The sequence below is a fragment of the Globicephala melas genome, chromosome 2 (genome assembly GCF_963455315.2).
Source record: "Globicephala melas chromosome 2, mGloMel1.2, whole genome shotgun sequence".
In the NCBI taxonomy this organism is placed as follows: domain Eukaryota; kingdom Metazoa; phylum Chordata; class Mammalia; order Artiodactyla; family Delphinidae; genus Globicephala; species Globicephala melas.
The window spans coordinates 149,990,981-150,005,158 of record NC_083315.2 but is presented as its reverse complement, the minus strand read 5'-3'; the positions used below and the strand labels follow the sequence as shown (position 1 = coordinate 150,005,158).

General features: G+C 58.0%; 1 protein-coding gene across 3 annotated transcripts; it reads left to right on the top strand.

Annotated features, from left to right (window-relative positions):
- Nucleotides 1-462: 462 nt before the first annotated feature.
- Nucleotides 463-13,936, top strand: PGF (placental growth factor). Of its 3 annotated transcripts, none has more exons than XM_070044998.1 (7): nt 463-876; nt 2,121-2,160; nt 6,500-6,696; nt 7,507-7,583; nt 9,601-9,630; nt 9,736-9,798; nt 12,468-13,936. In XM_070044998.1, the coding sequence occupies exons 1-7, from the start codon at nt 802-804 to the stop codon at nt 12,493-12,495; spliced, it is 510 nt and encodes a 169-aa protein (XP_069901099.1). In that variant the 5' UTR covers nt 463-801; the 3' UTR covers nt 12,496-13,936. The 3 variants fall into 3 exon arrangements, with proteins under 3 accessions (XP_069901099.1, XP_030687627.1, XP_030687629.1); XM_030831767.2 differs by having other exon boundaries at nt 2,118-2,160; XM_030831769.2 differs by lacking the exon at nt 9,736-9,798 and having other exon boundaries at nt 2,118-2,160.
- Nucleotides 13,937-14,178: the final 242 nt, after the last annotated feature.

Genomic DNA, 14,178 nt, shown 5'->3' with positions numbered 1-14,178 from the left:
CTGCCTTCCTGGGGGTCTGGAGCTGCATCTCTGCAGAGGCCTAATGTCAGGAGCCTTGTTCGCAGGCGTTGGGCTCCACACCTTGCTGCCCCCGCCCAAGGTGGCCGGCCTGGAAGAGCCGGAGCCAAGCTGGGGGCCCCTCTCCTGGGCCAGCACTGGGCGCTGCCTGGCTCAGCCGGCGCCCCGGGCAGCAGGCTCCGAGCGTCCCGGGAGAAGCTGCGGGCTGGGCTCCGCCGGGCGGTGAAGCCCGCGTCTGGAGGGCCCCTTCCACGCACTGCCGCCCGAGCTCGCTCAGGTCCGCGCCGCCCGCCCGGCCTCTGGCCCCGCGCGGCGCCCGGCCGCTCCCTAGGACTCGGGTCTGGAGCCTCGTCGGCGGTGGGCGGGGCGGGCCTGCAGCCCCGCCCCCACTCGCGGGCCCTGAAACCCAGCGGCCGACAAGCTTCAGTCCCAGAAGGGAGCTGCTGTCTGAGGAAGAAGCTGCATCTTCACTCGCCAGCCACGAGAGGACCTGGGGTCGCGCCGGGCGCCCGACGGACCCTCCTCAGGGACCCGCCTGCCCCACACCGACCGGCCCTGCCGGGCCCTCCGCACCAGGTGCCCCAGCCGCAGCCTTACCTGCGGGCTCCAGAATCCCCAGGGCTTCTAGAGGATGCTCGGGCCACCGACAGGGACCTCGGGGCAGCAGTGAGGGGGGGCACCCAGCCCCCCATTCAGCTCCTGTCCTCCTGTGCCAGGGGCTCCCCCGGGGTACGAGCATGGTGGTTTTCCCTTGGAGCCCCCTGGCTTGGTACGTCTGAGAAGATGCCTGCCATGAGGCTGTTCACTTGCTTCCTGCAGCTCCTGGCTGGGCTGGCCCTGCCTGCTGTGCCCCCCCAGGTAAGACCCCCACGCCCCAGCCTGGCTTCCCTAATCTTCCCACCCCCAGCACTGGGAACAGGGGGCTCTGAACTCACAGACCCACTCCCGGGAGCAGCACTTCCAAGGATGTCCACACACTTCCCACGAGCCAGGCTGGACCACGTCGTCTGGGAGGAGTCCGCAGGCTGGGCTGTCCCAGACCTCAGCTCCGGGGTCTGTCTTGGCGGGGGCAGGGAAGCCACAGGGAAGGGAGGGAGGTTTCCTGTCTGGCCCCTGGAGCCCTGGTGGCTTTGCTAAAAGCATCTCTCCACTAATCCCAGGCGGGTCCCTGGCCTTGTGGTCAGGGTCGAGGCCCTGTGACCAGGCAGGCGCCCCCAGGACCTCTGACCTGGCCTGGTGGAGGGAAAGCCGGCTGAAAAGACTACTGGTGGGGAGGCTGGGCCCTGCCCCCACCAAGGCTCCAGGCTGAGCCCAGGCCTCCTGGGTGGGCTGGGGGCAAGACAAGGGTCCCACTGCTGTGCCCTCTCTCCCGGATGGGCAGCTGGAGGTCCTGAGTGCAGGGCCTGGGGAAGTGAGCAGGGCCCTTTTCCCAGGAGCTGGGTGAGTCTGGCTGTGAGCCAGCTTGGGCAGCGAAATCCTGACAAAGCCAATGAGCTCCCTTCCCACTGCGCTGTCCCACTGCCCTGGGAGTCCCGAGCCCCAGCCCAGAAGTGGGTGGGCTGGGCAGTTCCACGGGGCGGAAGGGCCATACCACCCGCCACCCGCCGCCCGCTTGCCTGCTGCAGGGCTGGTCAGAGGTGTCACTTTACCGGCAGCACCGGCTCCTGGCGCCACCCGCTCCAGCACCTCGGCTCTCACCAGCTGATCGCCTCCCCCTGGGCTCTGGCACCCAGCCAAGGCGAGCTGCACAGGGCCCAGCAGGGCTGCCTGGGGGCTGGGTAGAAGGGAGACCCCAAAGGATCGCCAGATCTTTGGGACAGAGCAGGCAAAGGGTCTCCAAAAGCTTCCAGCCTCCCACCCTTTCTAAATGAGGAAACTGAGGCCAGAGACGGGGTGGGATCCACGGGACCCACCCAGGGTCCCTTGAGTTTTTCTCGTTGAACCTGGAAGGAGCCAGCCGTGAGACAGGGCAGAGTGTGTGCAGCGGGTGGGAAGGAGCTCAGAGTCAGAGGGGCCTCTATGATCTTACCGACACACTGGGCCCCAGAGCGCAGAGGCCCAAGGTGGTCCCCCTCATCTCTGCACCTTTCTGTCCACAGCAGTGGGCCTTGTCTGCTGCGAACGGCTCATCAGAGGTGGAAGGTAAGCTGCCTGGGCCCAGGGGGCGGGGGCGGGGCTGGAGGGGCTGGTGCACAGCTCGCCAAGTCCTCACCTCCTGGGCCTCTGCAGAGGATGGGAAGGGTTGGGAAGGGTGGGTGCAGGCTGATACTGAGCTGGGGAGAGTCTGCAAACTGGCTGACGCCCTGGCCGACAGAGTTGGCAGGGCCTGAGAGATCCCCCCATTGTGACCCAGAGGCCTAGAGAGGTGTCTTCCTGGGCCAGGGTCACCCGGCGCACAGAGAGCAGGGCTGGGGCCCGTTTACCCAGGATTCGTCAGGTTGGGGTTCATCAGAGCCCCTTCCCAGCATGATGTAAGGGGGGCAGATGGGGTCTTTGAGGGCAGTGCAGGCAATGAGTGCCAAGGGCCAGGCTGGGGGTCTGTGAGCTGGATGCAGTGGTCCAGCAGTCAAGAGGACCAGGGAGGGGCAAGAGGACCTTCCCAGTAGCCAGCCCTGGAGGAGCTTCAGGGACCTGACGAGGCCTTTCCATTGATTACAAACAGACAGAATGAGTTGTGCCTTCCCTGGCCCCGGCACTCCCCATCCAGGGTTGTATCAAGAGGGAATCTTCAAAGGGTGAGACAATTTGCCTAAGAGACATACGTGCAGAAGGCAGGAGGCCCATGCCAGGCCCCCTGCCTTGCCCCTCCCTCCCTGCCTCTCCAAGACGTGCAGCCAGGCCACACACCACTTTCCACGGAAGAAAGGGAGCATGTAAGGACATGCACATGCACACGCGTGGTGACCTCTGTGAGCTGGGAACACCCTCCCTCTACTGCCTGTAGCCAGCCTCTCCTGGGCCTGACCATGCTCTGACGGCTGAGTCCCAGGCCCCTTGGGCACTGAGAAGGTGGGGGTGGTAGCAGACGTTGATTTCATTGATATCCTCTCCCTCCCCCTGCTTGCCCTCTGGGATTGGCACAATTTTATGCTCTCTGGGATTTGGAGAGAGACCCATCACCTACCTCCACCCCATGGCCTTTTTGATGCTTTTAGTATATTTCAGATAACAGCTATCAAGGAAGTCTGAGCCTCAGTTTCATCATCTATAAAATGGGAGCATTAAACTACATGATATCTAAGGTTCTTTTTCTCAGATTGTAGGATTCTCTGACTCCATGGAGGAGACACAGGAGTATATTTCTCCCAGGGACCCGAGTGAGGAGGGACCCGGGAAGTGTCGATCCATTAGGACAGCTCACCTGTCATCCTGATCAATTAGGGAGCCTGTATCATGACCAGGGAAAGAGCTTTGGACCCCAGTTATCAAAATCCTGAAAATGCCATCCCCTCCTAACACCAGACAAGAGACAGAATGGTCTGTGCTTTGCAGCCGCAGACGTTGATTTTTTACTATTACTACTCATGGTAATATTATCAGGCATTTACTATAACTCTGTGCCACAAGCTGTGAACTAGGAAGGCACTCGTATTCTCCACGTTTTATAGATGAAGGCTCTGAGGCTCACAGAGGCCCTTGGGGTCACCTAAAGCCTTGGACACTCTTCAGTGCATGTGACAGAGCTGGAGCGCGTGGCACCGAGCCTCCCCACGGCTCACAGCTGAGCAGGCATTGAGCAGGGTGTCCCCTGCCGCAGGCTGGGTGTGTGCCCCACCGGTGACCACCAAGAGGATACCTGCTGGGCTCGGGCTGGTGGCCAGTGGCTCTGCCCAACCCGGTCCCCCCACCCTCCCAGTGCCCCCCCCCCCCGGAGCTTGCTCTCAGGATGAAACACTTCCCATCTGGGGTCTCCTCTGTCCTGGGTGGTAGGCAGCTGGAGCCAGACGGGAGGCTCACCCAGGGGCTGGCAAGAGAGCCGAGAGCCCACTTTTTGGCCCCGGGAGCAGCCAGGCGCCTGCCTCGGCCACAGCCTCCTGTTCCTCTCCCCGCACCCCGGCCTCTGAGCAGGTCTGGGGCTGCCCTCAGGAGCAGCTGAGCAGAGCTCTTTGCCGAGGGGCTCAGCCCACAGCTGGGGGCGGTCACAGCACTCCCTCAGCCAGCCCCTCGCCCAGCCCCCTCTGTTTCTCCCACACACCCAGACAGCAGCCCCAGGAATGAGCTGCCCCCTTTCCTGGTGTCTGCCAGGTAAACCAGGCCCAGCCCACCTCCTTCTCAGCCCTCTCCCAACACCATCCGGCCATGAGGCCCAGAAAGCGGTGGGCTTCAGGGCCCCGGAGCCTGGGTCCTGTTGCCGCAGTCTGCCTGGTGGATGAGGGGAAAGGAAATCCCTTCTGCCTCCTAGGCCCTGCGGCTCTGCTTAACCTGGCGGTGGCCCCATGGCCCAGCTGGGTGGAGTTTGCTTGCAGGATGGTAGGGGGACGGGGTGCCCCTTCTCTGCTGCTCTCCCCCTCCCTGATGGCTGGTCCCGGGGCAGGACCCTGAACCTTCTGTGGCACTTTGGCAGCTGGCTATCCCTCTGCTGTTATTTATGTTTTCCGAGGCAGAGATTAAATGTTCAGAGTTGTGTAGTGCTTATGAAGGTTTTAGACTAAACACGCACTCATAGAGTTATAATAGGGAGGTGCTCCTCTGACCTCTCCCTGCAAAGGCTGGCTTCCCTGGGGCTTTGGAACGACCTGGAGGAGAGGGCCTTGTTTCCCACTTGGGTCCAGGGAGAGTGACCCAGTGGCCTGGAGAGGCAGGATCAGGGAGGTCTCTGGTCTCCCTCCCATCCCTGGGCCCAGCCCCAGTGCCCCCTAAGCAGACAGGGCAGAATGGAGCAGCAGACGCTCAGATAAGCACAGTTTATTGCTCTGTGGCCGCTTCAGCCAGCTCCACGTGGACACACTGCCTCTTGGGTATTTTCCACCGGCTTGCAGCCTTTCCCGAGGGCCTCTGCTAGGGCTGAAGTTTATTTTTCCTCTGAGATTACCCTGAGACTCACGTCCTCGTAGGCTCAGTAGAATGGACTTCAGCCCCTTCTGCCTCCTAGGAAGGGACATGGAAGGTAGTGAGGGGCTGCTAGGAGAGGCCATTGCCCTAGGGCAGAGGCTGCAGCGTCCCCAGGTGGCCCAGCTTCCCTGTCCTCCCCCACCAGCTGAGGATGACCACCAGGTACAGAGCAGGATGACCCAGGACTGGAGATGTGTCTCTGCTCACGGTCTCACAGCTGGGCTGCGTTGTGTGCACAGAATCACAGACTGCCTGTCAGATCTGGGAGAGCCCTTAGCAACCATCTATTCCCAACCTTCTTCTTTTTCCTCAGCTGAGGAAACTGATATACCCAGAAAGGTGAAGTGACCGCCCCAAGGTCACACAGCCAGTGTAGGGCCAGGACTAGAAGCCAGGTCTCCTGGCTCTGGCTACTCACTTCCTGTGAGCCTCTGTTTGGGACCAGGCCCCAGGCCCTCCCCTGAAGGAGCAACGTCTTTTGAGAGACTCCAGATCAGCCCGCAGAAGTTCCTGGTCAAGACCACCAGGACATCGTGGGGGTCAGGGATGTCCCTGATAACCTTCAGTGAATTCTCATCTAATCAATCAGTAATTACTTAGCCTGTGTTTACTGGGTGCTTGGGTCCGTGTCTTCAAGGATCCTCAACTTGCTTGTAAAAAAGATAAGAGCCACCAGTGACGGAGATAAGGCAAGCCCTTGGGGCTGAGTTATGCTCAAAAAAGGAACATCTGTTCACGCTGGACAAGTAGGAGAAGGCTTCGGAGAGGAGGAAGGGAGGCGGGCCTGGGGAAGTGGGAAGTGGGCTTTATTTGGTTAGAAACGAGAAGGGGGCAAGGAGCATGGACCTCAAGTGGGAATTAGGATGATGTGGCCCCGAGCTCTCACGAGGGTGGCCTGACCGAAATGGAGCACGGGAATGGGGCATGTTGCTGACTGCAGTCTTGGCCACCAGGCAGAGGAGCTGGCCCAGTGTGGGCAGGAAACAAGGACTAAGGGGAAGGCTAACCCTCCCTGTGGGACTCTGCAAGCCAGTCTTGCAGAACTGACTGTTTTCTGCCAATTCCCCAAGACTGAGGAAGCACCAGGTCAGGGCTAAGAAAGATCCAGAGGGCCTGGGGAGCTGCCAGAGCACGCTCCTCGAAGCTTCAAGGCACCGAGGCAGATGCGGCCCCTGACTTGAGAATAGAGCTGAGAGCTCAAGACACTGAGAAATTCCGTTCCACTGGGATTTCCATCCGGCAGACGGGTTGGAGGTCCAGCTGTCATCCCAGAGGGATCACATCAGGAGTTCAGAGCCAGGGGAGCTCACATAGGCAGGGGGCTTCCTGGAGGAGGGGGTGTGGGCTGAACCTGGGAGGACCCGCAGGGCCTAGGCTTCAAGGAGCAGGCCCCTCCTGGCCTGACGCAGCTGTCTGTGCCTCCTCGCAGTGGTGCCCTTCCAGGAAGTGTGGGGCCGTAGCTACTGCCGGGCCCTGGAGAGGCTGGTGGACATCGTGTCTGAGTACCCCGGCGAGGTTGAGCACATGTTCAGCCCGTCCTGCGTCTCCCTGCTGCGCTGCACGGGCTGCTGTGGCGATGAGAACCTGCACTGTGTTCCAGTGGAGACGGTCAATGTCACCATGCAGGTAAGCGGGCTCTCCTCCTCGTGTCCGGGCCTGCCCCTCTGTCCACATGCTGCTCAGAGGGCCACAGAACCTGCCCCCGAGGGGGCCCGGGAGGGAAGGAGGGCAGGCCAGGGTCACAGGACTGGGACTTACGCCCAGGCCTATCCTCTTACCACAGTGCCCCTCCTTCCTGAACCCCTGCCCCAGCTTTGAGCCCCCTCACCTCCTCCCTTACCAGCTTTCTCAGCCTCTGGCTTAGCCCTGCCCCAGGACCTAGGATATCTGGTTGAGGTTGGAAAAGAAATCTGTTCGGATTCAAGATGTCCCTGTTTATACCAGGGACATTTGGCATTTCACGCCCTGAGCTTTCTTACACACTCACACCTACAGTGGTTTTTTGAGCACTAGTTGAATAATGCCAAGCGCTATGCTAGGTGCTTCAGAAATGTTACCTCAACATTCGATCCTTGGAGCTAAGTGATATTCCCATTTCACAGATGAGGAACCTGAGGTTCAGAGATGTTATTTCACTTGCTCAGCAGGTGGAAGAGCCAAGCTTTGAACATAGGTCTCGCTGCCTCCAGAGCAGGGACCCCCTTCCTACACTATTGCTATGCTGGTGGCCCTGGGACGGGAGGGACAGGGGCCTCCCTCAGCTCCACATGCAGGCGGGAGGGCTATTTGCCCCACACTCAAAGCGAAATGAGGGTGTGTAGTCCAAAGGCTGGTGGGAAATAGGGAGCCTGGTCCTCATGCAAGGGGAGGCTGGAGGGAGTATTGGAAACCCCAGGCCGCCCCCAATCCAGTCACCCAACCTTCCTCTCCCCTCAGCTCCTGAAGATCCGCTCTGGGGACCGGCCCTCCTACGTGGAGCTGACGTTCTCTCAGCATGTGCGCTGCGAGTGCAGGTGGGTCCTCGGGTGTGGCAGGGACAGCCCCCACGAGCCTGGCAGCTTCAGCCAGGGGCTGCCCGTCCCTGCTTCCTAGTTGAGGGAGACCAGGGAAATCGGCGACCAGTGGCAGCTGCTTGTGTCTCCCCATCAGCCGGTTTTGCCCAGGGAGCTGGCCCCAGCAGCTGGACTACAGCTGCTGAGAAACCACAGGGATGGAGGGAGCCAGGGTCCCTCCCAAACTTGCCAGGCTCAGGGCACGCCATCTCCCTCCTCAAGCTGGGAGGCAGCTGCCACGGCCCTGGAAGAAGTGACTGGACTTAGTTCTAGGCCAGGCTGGTGCCCACGGGAGGGGTCAACTGGCTGAGGCGCGCAGAGACGGACAAGCCCTGGTGGGAGGGAGGGGCAGAGGGAAGGAGCTTTCTTTAAAGTCGCTCCCCCACCCGGGAGAGCCTGTCACCAGCACATCTTGCTGCTGGCGCCCAGGGTACTCTGAGCACTAGTTACCAGGAGCAGCAGGCCTGGCACTGCCAACCGGGCACAGGGAAGAGAGAAATGGGCTCAGGTGCTCTCCTGGTACCCCTGGGCCATGGATGGAGACACCAGACAAGAGGTCCTGAGCCCTATCCTGGGGCAGGAGGAGGGGGAGGACCACCATTTATGGTGCATCTCCTCTGTGCCTCGCCACGCATTAGGCACCTGACTGTGTTTTCTCATTTATTCAATAAACATCCATTGAGCACCGACTGTATGCTAGGCACTGTCCCAGCTCCTTGGGATACAGTGGTGAGCAAGAGAGACCAAGTCCCAGCTCGCCTAACAACCCTAGGAGATAGGTACCATTGTCGTCCCATTTTACGGATGAAGAAACTGAGGCTTGCTATGGTTACATGATTTGCCACAGCTAGTGAGTGGACCCCAGCCTGTCTAACCCCTAAGCTTGCCCTTTTTCTTGCTACCTCTCGTGGCCGTTACCACACTCTCCAGGAGCCCCGGTACTGCCCTGGGCTTGGTCCTGCCTACTGTCCTGGGCTCTGGCCACCCCTTTTGGATCTGTACCACTGTTAGAGGCCCTGCCCCAATCTGTTTCCTCCTGTCCCCCCTTGCCAGGGCTTGGCCATATAACAACAGTTCAGTAACAAACCCTCCCGGGCACAGTGCTTGACAGTGACCTTTCACCTTCCACATCACCTTTGCCCTCACAGCCTCTCTGTTGGGGCAGACAGATGAGAAGACTGAGGGTCCAAGAGTGTCTCTGACTGGTCCCAGATGGCAGAGACACGACCAGGCAGTCCCAGGAGGCGCTGGTACCCTGCCCTGGCTCCCAAGGGAGATGGCCAGCCTAGGGAGTCTTCCCTGACCTCAAAGCTTGCTGTCGCTGCGCTGCCCCATGCCCCCACTCTGGCTCCCAGGGGAGACTGAGGCCCTGTCCCCTTCCAGAGGGCTGGGCAACAGGGCCACCTTTCTTCTCTCTTCTGGGTCAACAGCCACAGCGCCCGGAGGCAGAGCCAGGACAAGCCTGGTGACTGTGGGGCGTTCAATCAGCTCCCCTCACCCCACCCTTCACCCTGGCCCCCTGATGTTGCCTGCACCGTCACACATCCTCAGGGTGGGGGGTGGCGCGATGTCCACCTGACAGGTGGCCTTGCGCCTCATTCACTGTCAGCGAGGAAACTCCCAGAGGGCGCCCAGGAAGGAAGGGCAGATGCGAGGGAAGGAAGTGAACAGAGAAAGGCAGCAGAGAGCAGACTCATTCCCCAGATTTGATGCCAAGAGGCAGAGGAGAGCAGAGGGTGTGGAGAGGACCCCCAAGAGGGCATTCACACCTCTCTTGGTGGGGTCACCAGGGGCTAGAGTGGGAGCGGAAGCCCCAAGGCCTCTGGGCATCTCTCCCTAACTAGCTCCATGCTACCCCCTAGTGGCTTCAGTGCCAACTACAGGACCAGCGCCGGTGATGTCCGAGGGGGCTTAGCGGGGCAGGGAGCCCCCGCTTACTGCTTTCCTGATTCTCCCCTGCTCCTCTCTGTTTTCCCAGGCCTCTGCGGGAGAAGATGAAGCCAGAAAGGTAAGCAGCCTGGCTGGGGCACCGGGCTGTTCTCAGGCCTGCCAGCCCCTGTCCTAGCATGGGGGTCCCCAGCCACTCTGTCCTGACGCTTTTGGCTTATTACAGGAGGAGACCCAAGGGCAGGGGGAAGAGGAAGAGAGAGAAGCAGAGACACACAGACTGCCACCTGTGAGTGCGCGGGGGGCCCAGGGATGGCAAGGAGGCTGGGCCAGAGGGGAGCCCAACCCTGCCAGCAGGGTCAGTGGTCGGGGAGGGACAAAGCCAGTGGTCGGGGGCCACAACCTAGAGATTCTAGGGCCTAGGAAGCCTCAGGTGAACCAGGACAGGAACCAGGAAGCCTTGCTTCTTGTCCTGGCTTAGCTCTAAGTTTCTGTGTGGCCTTGAGCAGGTCACGTCACCTCTCTGAGCCAAGTTTTTCTCTGTGTGTAGAATGAGGGGTCAGGGGGTCCACCAAGCATTCAGTCGGTCTACATTTACTAAGCACTTACTGTGTGCCAGGTACGTCAGTGGGCAAACCAACAAGCTTCCTGCTCTTACAGGGCTTACATTCTAGTGCTAAAACGTCCAAACACTCAGCCAGGGCTACCTCCTGGTGGCCCTGGGGAAGGTGTAGCCCCTCACCGGCTCCCAGACCAATATTTCTTCCACCCTCCCAGGGAGCCTTGGGGTCCACTCGCTTCCCTTTCCCTCTCCATGTTACCTGCCCATTTGGCTTCACATCCGGAGGACTAGGCTGGAGTCCAAGCCTGAGTGTTGGGAGAGCAGGATTAGAGAAGGGAAAACCCAAATCTGTGAGAGTAAAGAGTAAAAATAAAGGATTTCATCATGCACAGTAACTCAGTCACACCACGGTTCTCCTTCAGGGCCTGTCTCCTTCCACCAACAGGACTCAGGAAATCATTTCATGCCATGGGACTGGGGCTGGCCAAGTCCTACCCCATGAGCCCAACCCTGCACGAGCGGAGACCTCCACCCCACTCTGTGAAGATAGGGATGCTGGGGAGGATTCTGGGTGGGTCCTCTGCAGGCACATGGCACTAATTTCTCCCCTGGGCCCAAGCAGCGACTGGGGGAGGAGCTGGCAGTGTAGTCAGTGCGGGGCTCCCCAGCTGGGCAGCCCCAGATGGAAAGCGGCCTGTCCTCTATCTGCTAGGGCAGCAGTCTTCAAACGTTTCATTCGGGAATCTCTTGAAAGAAATTCAAAAACTCACGTGCTCCCTTGTTCACTTTTAAGTTGACATTGAACTTTTTCATCAAAATTGTAAATAGTTGCAAAGGATGTAACTTCTGGCCGATCATGAATATTAATATTTTAATATAAAGCCATTATATCACTCTCCAAATGTATCCTGTGGAATAAGCCATCCTAATTTAATACCATCATCCACTCTTAAAAAAACTGAACAACAGCAACAAAAAAAATACATGAACGCTCTCCTTTGATAGTTGAATATTTCCATTGCTTCTTTTTTCCTTGAACTTGTCTTTCCACTTTACTTTCCCCACAGAATTTCAGCCTAATGTAGTATTTTTTTTAATATTCAAATGTCTTTTATTTATCACCTTGTCATATTTATCTGCCACAACAATGGTTTGAATTATTTTAAATTTTCTGTGAGCAGAAAACTCGAAATTCAATTTTCTCTTGGAATGAATTATCACAATAATTATTATCAGTAGCAACTGATCAAAACAGCACAAATACATCATATTTTACTAGATGCTAAACGCAGAAGTACAACCCATCTTATTGGGAATGCACCTCAATGAGATGGATGCAGCTACTTCTTTTCAATTAGTTAATGAACTCAGTAACGAATGTTACCTCCTGCCAGATTGAGGCAGGATTCAATAGTAATCCCATTCCTGTGCATCGTTTTTTATAGATGAAAAGACTGAAAAACCATGTTCACATAAACAGGTAAATGGGACTGGAAGTCACTCAATCACTTGAACTCCTTCCAAGTTGTTTGCCAAAAACCTCAAGGTGATCTGCTACAAAAATTACTTCTCATGACAGATTAACTGACAATTTGGTTAAGCTGTTCTTCAATTTTGTTGAAAGCAGACTTGGAAACCACCCCACTTGCAAAATGCTTGCTTACCCAGTCAGTCACCATATTTCCTTTCTCAACGCCTACAACAATGTCTCAGATGGTTATTTTATTCAGTGTCCCCTCGAATCCTTCTTACCTTGGGGAAAAGTACGGTAACAGGATTTAGAATGGACAAGATGCTTCCTTCCTTCCTAAGGGAGAAGGGCAACTGGGAACAAGATGGTGGGAAGCAGACCTCAGGTGGAGAAGATGGGGGAAGCGGACCTCTCATGCAGACAGTTTTCAGGCAGAGTACATGGGAAGGCTGAAAACGAATTTCTTTAAAACCATCAGTACATACACCTTGGAAAACCTTCACGTACACCTAGGGGTTCCCATATCCTCATTTGAAGACTGCTGTCCCAGAGTAAGCAAAGGCATTGGTGCATGGAGCCAAATTGCGTTCAAAGTAGACTTCGTCTCTGACTAGCTGTGTGACCTTGGGCAAGTTTCTTAACCTCTCTGAGCCTCAGTTTCCTCATCTGCAAAAGGATGATAGTGCCTTACTCATGGGATATTTTTAAGGGTAAACGAGAGAGTGCTTAGCGCGGGGCTGGGCACCTGGGTGCGTGCTTGGTGAGGGGTAGCTCCTAGATGCTTCTTGGCCTCGTGCAAGCAGAGATCCAGGCTTCCCATGCTCCCTGTCCAAGCTTCCCCTCTGGGTTTGTCCCCCCTCCCATAGGAGGGACCCCACCCTCCACACTGGGCTGATACCCCCTTTCTGTGTCTGATCTCTGGCAGGTGCGGCGATACTGTTCCCCGGAGGTAACCAGCCCCTCGGAGGAGAGAGACCCCACACCCAGCTCGTGTATTTATTACCGTCCCACTCTCAGTTACCTCCCTGCTGGCACCTGCCCTCTATTTATTAGCCAATTGTATCCCTGCTGAATGACTCACTCCCTCCAAGAGGAGGGGCAGGGAGGGACAGGACCCTCAGGAATTCAGTGCCTTAAACAGAACGTGAGAGAAAGACAGAAGACAGACCCATGTGGCTTCAGCTTGGGAAGAAGCAAGACGTGTGGCTTTGTGAGGGGCAGGCCAGGCCCCAGAGGCTCCGGGGGTCACCAGGGGGCTGGAGAGGGAAGGACTGGAGACCCACCGCCTGCCCCCCGGCCTTGGGCTCCGCATGGACCAGCAGCCCTTGCTGGGGGAGCTCCTGGCTGGGGTGGGAGTGGAGAAGCCTGCTCCCACTGGCCCTGCTGGGAGAGTGAGCAGGCAGCAGCTCTGCACCCTCTTCCTGGCAGCAGCTCTACCCCTGGAGATCAGAACATTCAGCTGTGGAGAACAGTGGTTGCCTGGGGGCCTTGGCCACTCCTTGTCCCCTAGGTCTGGCCTCACATCTTGCCACTGCTTGTGCTGGGACATTGTTCTTTACGGCTAAGGCGTCACCATCCTGCCCCTCCCAGGGACACAGGCAAAGAGTGGCCCCAGGCTGGACATGGAGCGAGCTGCCCCCGCGTGGCTGTTTGACCACCAAGCCAGATTCTCTTGAATAAAGTATTTTAGTCTGGAAACAGCTTTCCAGGGGAGTGTGTCGGCCAGAGCAGCGGGCAATAGCAGGACATGGAAGCAGGACAGAAGTAAAGGGACCGTGGGCTCCAGGGCTCCCCGGGGGTAGCTCGAGCCTGTTGCTGCAGCTCCCTGGGGCATCTTCTCCCAGGTGCTTTAGGCACGACCCTGAGGCCCACTCCTCCCGTAATGAGGGGTTCCCAGGATGGAGGCTTGGCCCCAAACTTGGGAGGCCCTGACCCCAGCCACCCCGATCACCCTCAAATTCAAGAGCACAGTCCCCTTCCTCTCCCCGCCAGGGCCACCCTATACCCAGCCCAGTGCCCGACCCTCTGGACCCTGAGTGAATGGGGGCTCCCAGGTGCCACAGACTGTGGCCCTGGGGGACTGAACTGCACCACCTCCAACCCACGCTGGCTGCTGAACGCAGGGATTGGCAGATGCTGCCTGATCTCTTCCTCCTTTGACCTCCTGTCTTCCTCTGTCTTCCTCCTGAACACCTTGGCATGAAATGAGAAAAAAATGTTTTTTCTTTTTTCAATCCCATACACTTACTCTCTGATTCCCTTCTGCCTTTGACCCACAAGATGTGTTTGTTTTCCTGTTGTGTTTTGGGAAGGGGAGCTCCCTGTTCTCTCTAATTGCAGGCTGCTCAGACAAAGCCACAAGGCCCGGGGGCAGGGGCCCGCCCCAGGCTTTGGAAGGAAGCCACGGACCTCCAGTGAGGTAGGTGGAGTGGGGAGGCCCTGCTGAGGCCCTTGGTGGTCTGTTCACCGAGGCCTGGGCCCCCCTGGAGGACAGTCTGGTCAGAATGTGCTTCTGGCTGGTGATCACAGAGTAGGGGTGGGCCAGCCCCGGGGGACACGCTTTGCAAAAAAAACGCACTTTCTCTCCAGCGTCTCCACTCTTGGGCTGTACGCATTCTGAGCCGTTGCCTCCGACA

Coding starts and splice junctions, on each gene's coding strand:
- PGF (XM_030831767.2), top strand. CDS start 802: ATGCCTGCCATGAGGCTGTTCACTTGCTTCCTGCAGCTCCTGGCTGGG. Junction 2,161..6,499: donor CGGCTCATCAGAGGTGGAAG/GTAAGCTGCCTG, acceptor GCCTCCTCGCAG/TGGTGCCCTTCCAGGAAGTG. Junction 9,631..9,735: donor GAGAAGATGAAGCCAGAAAG/GTAAGCAGCCTG, acceptor GGCTTATTACAG/GAGGAGACCCAAGGGCAGGG.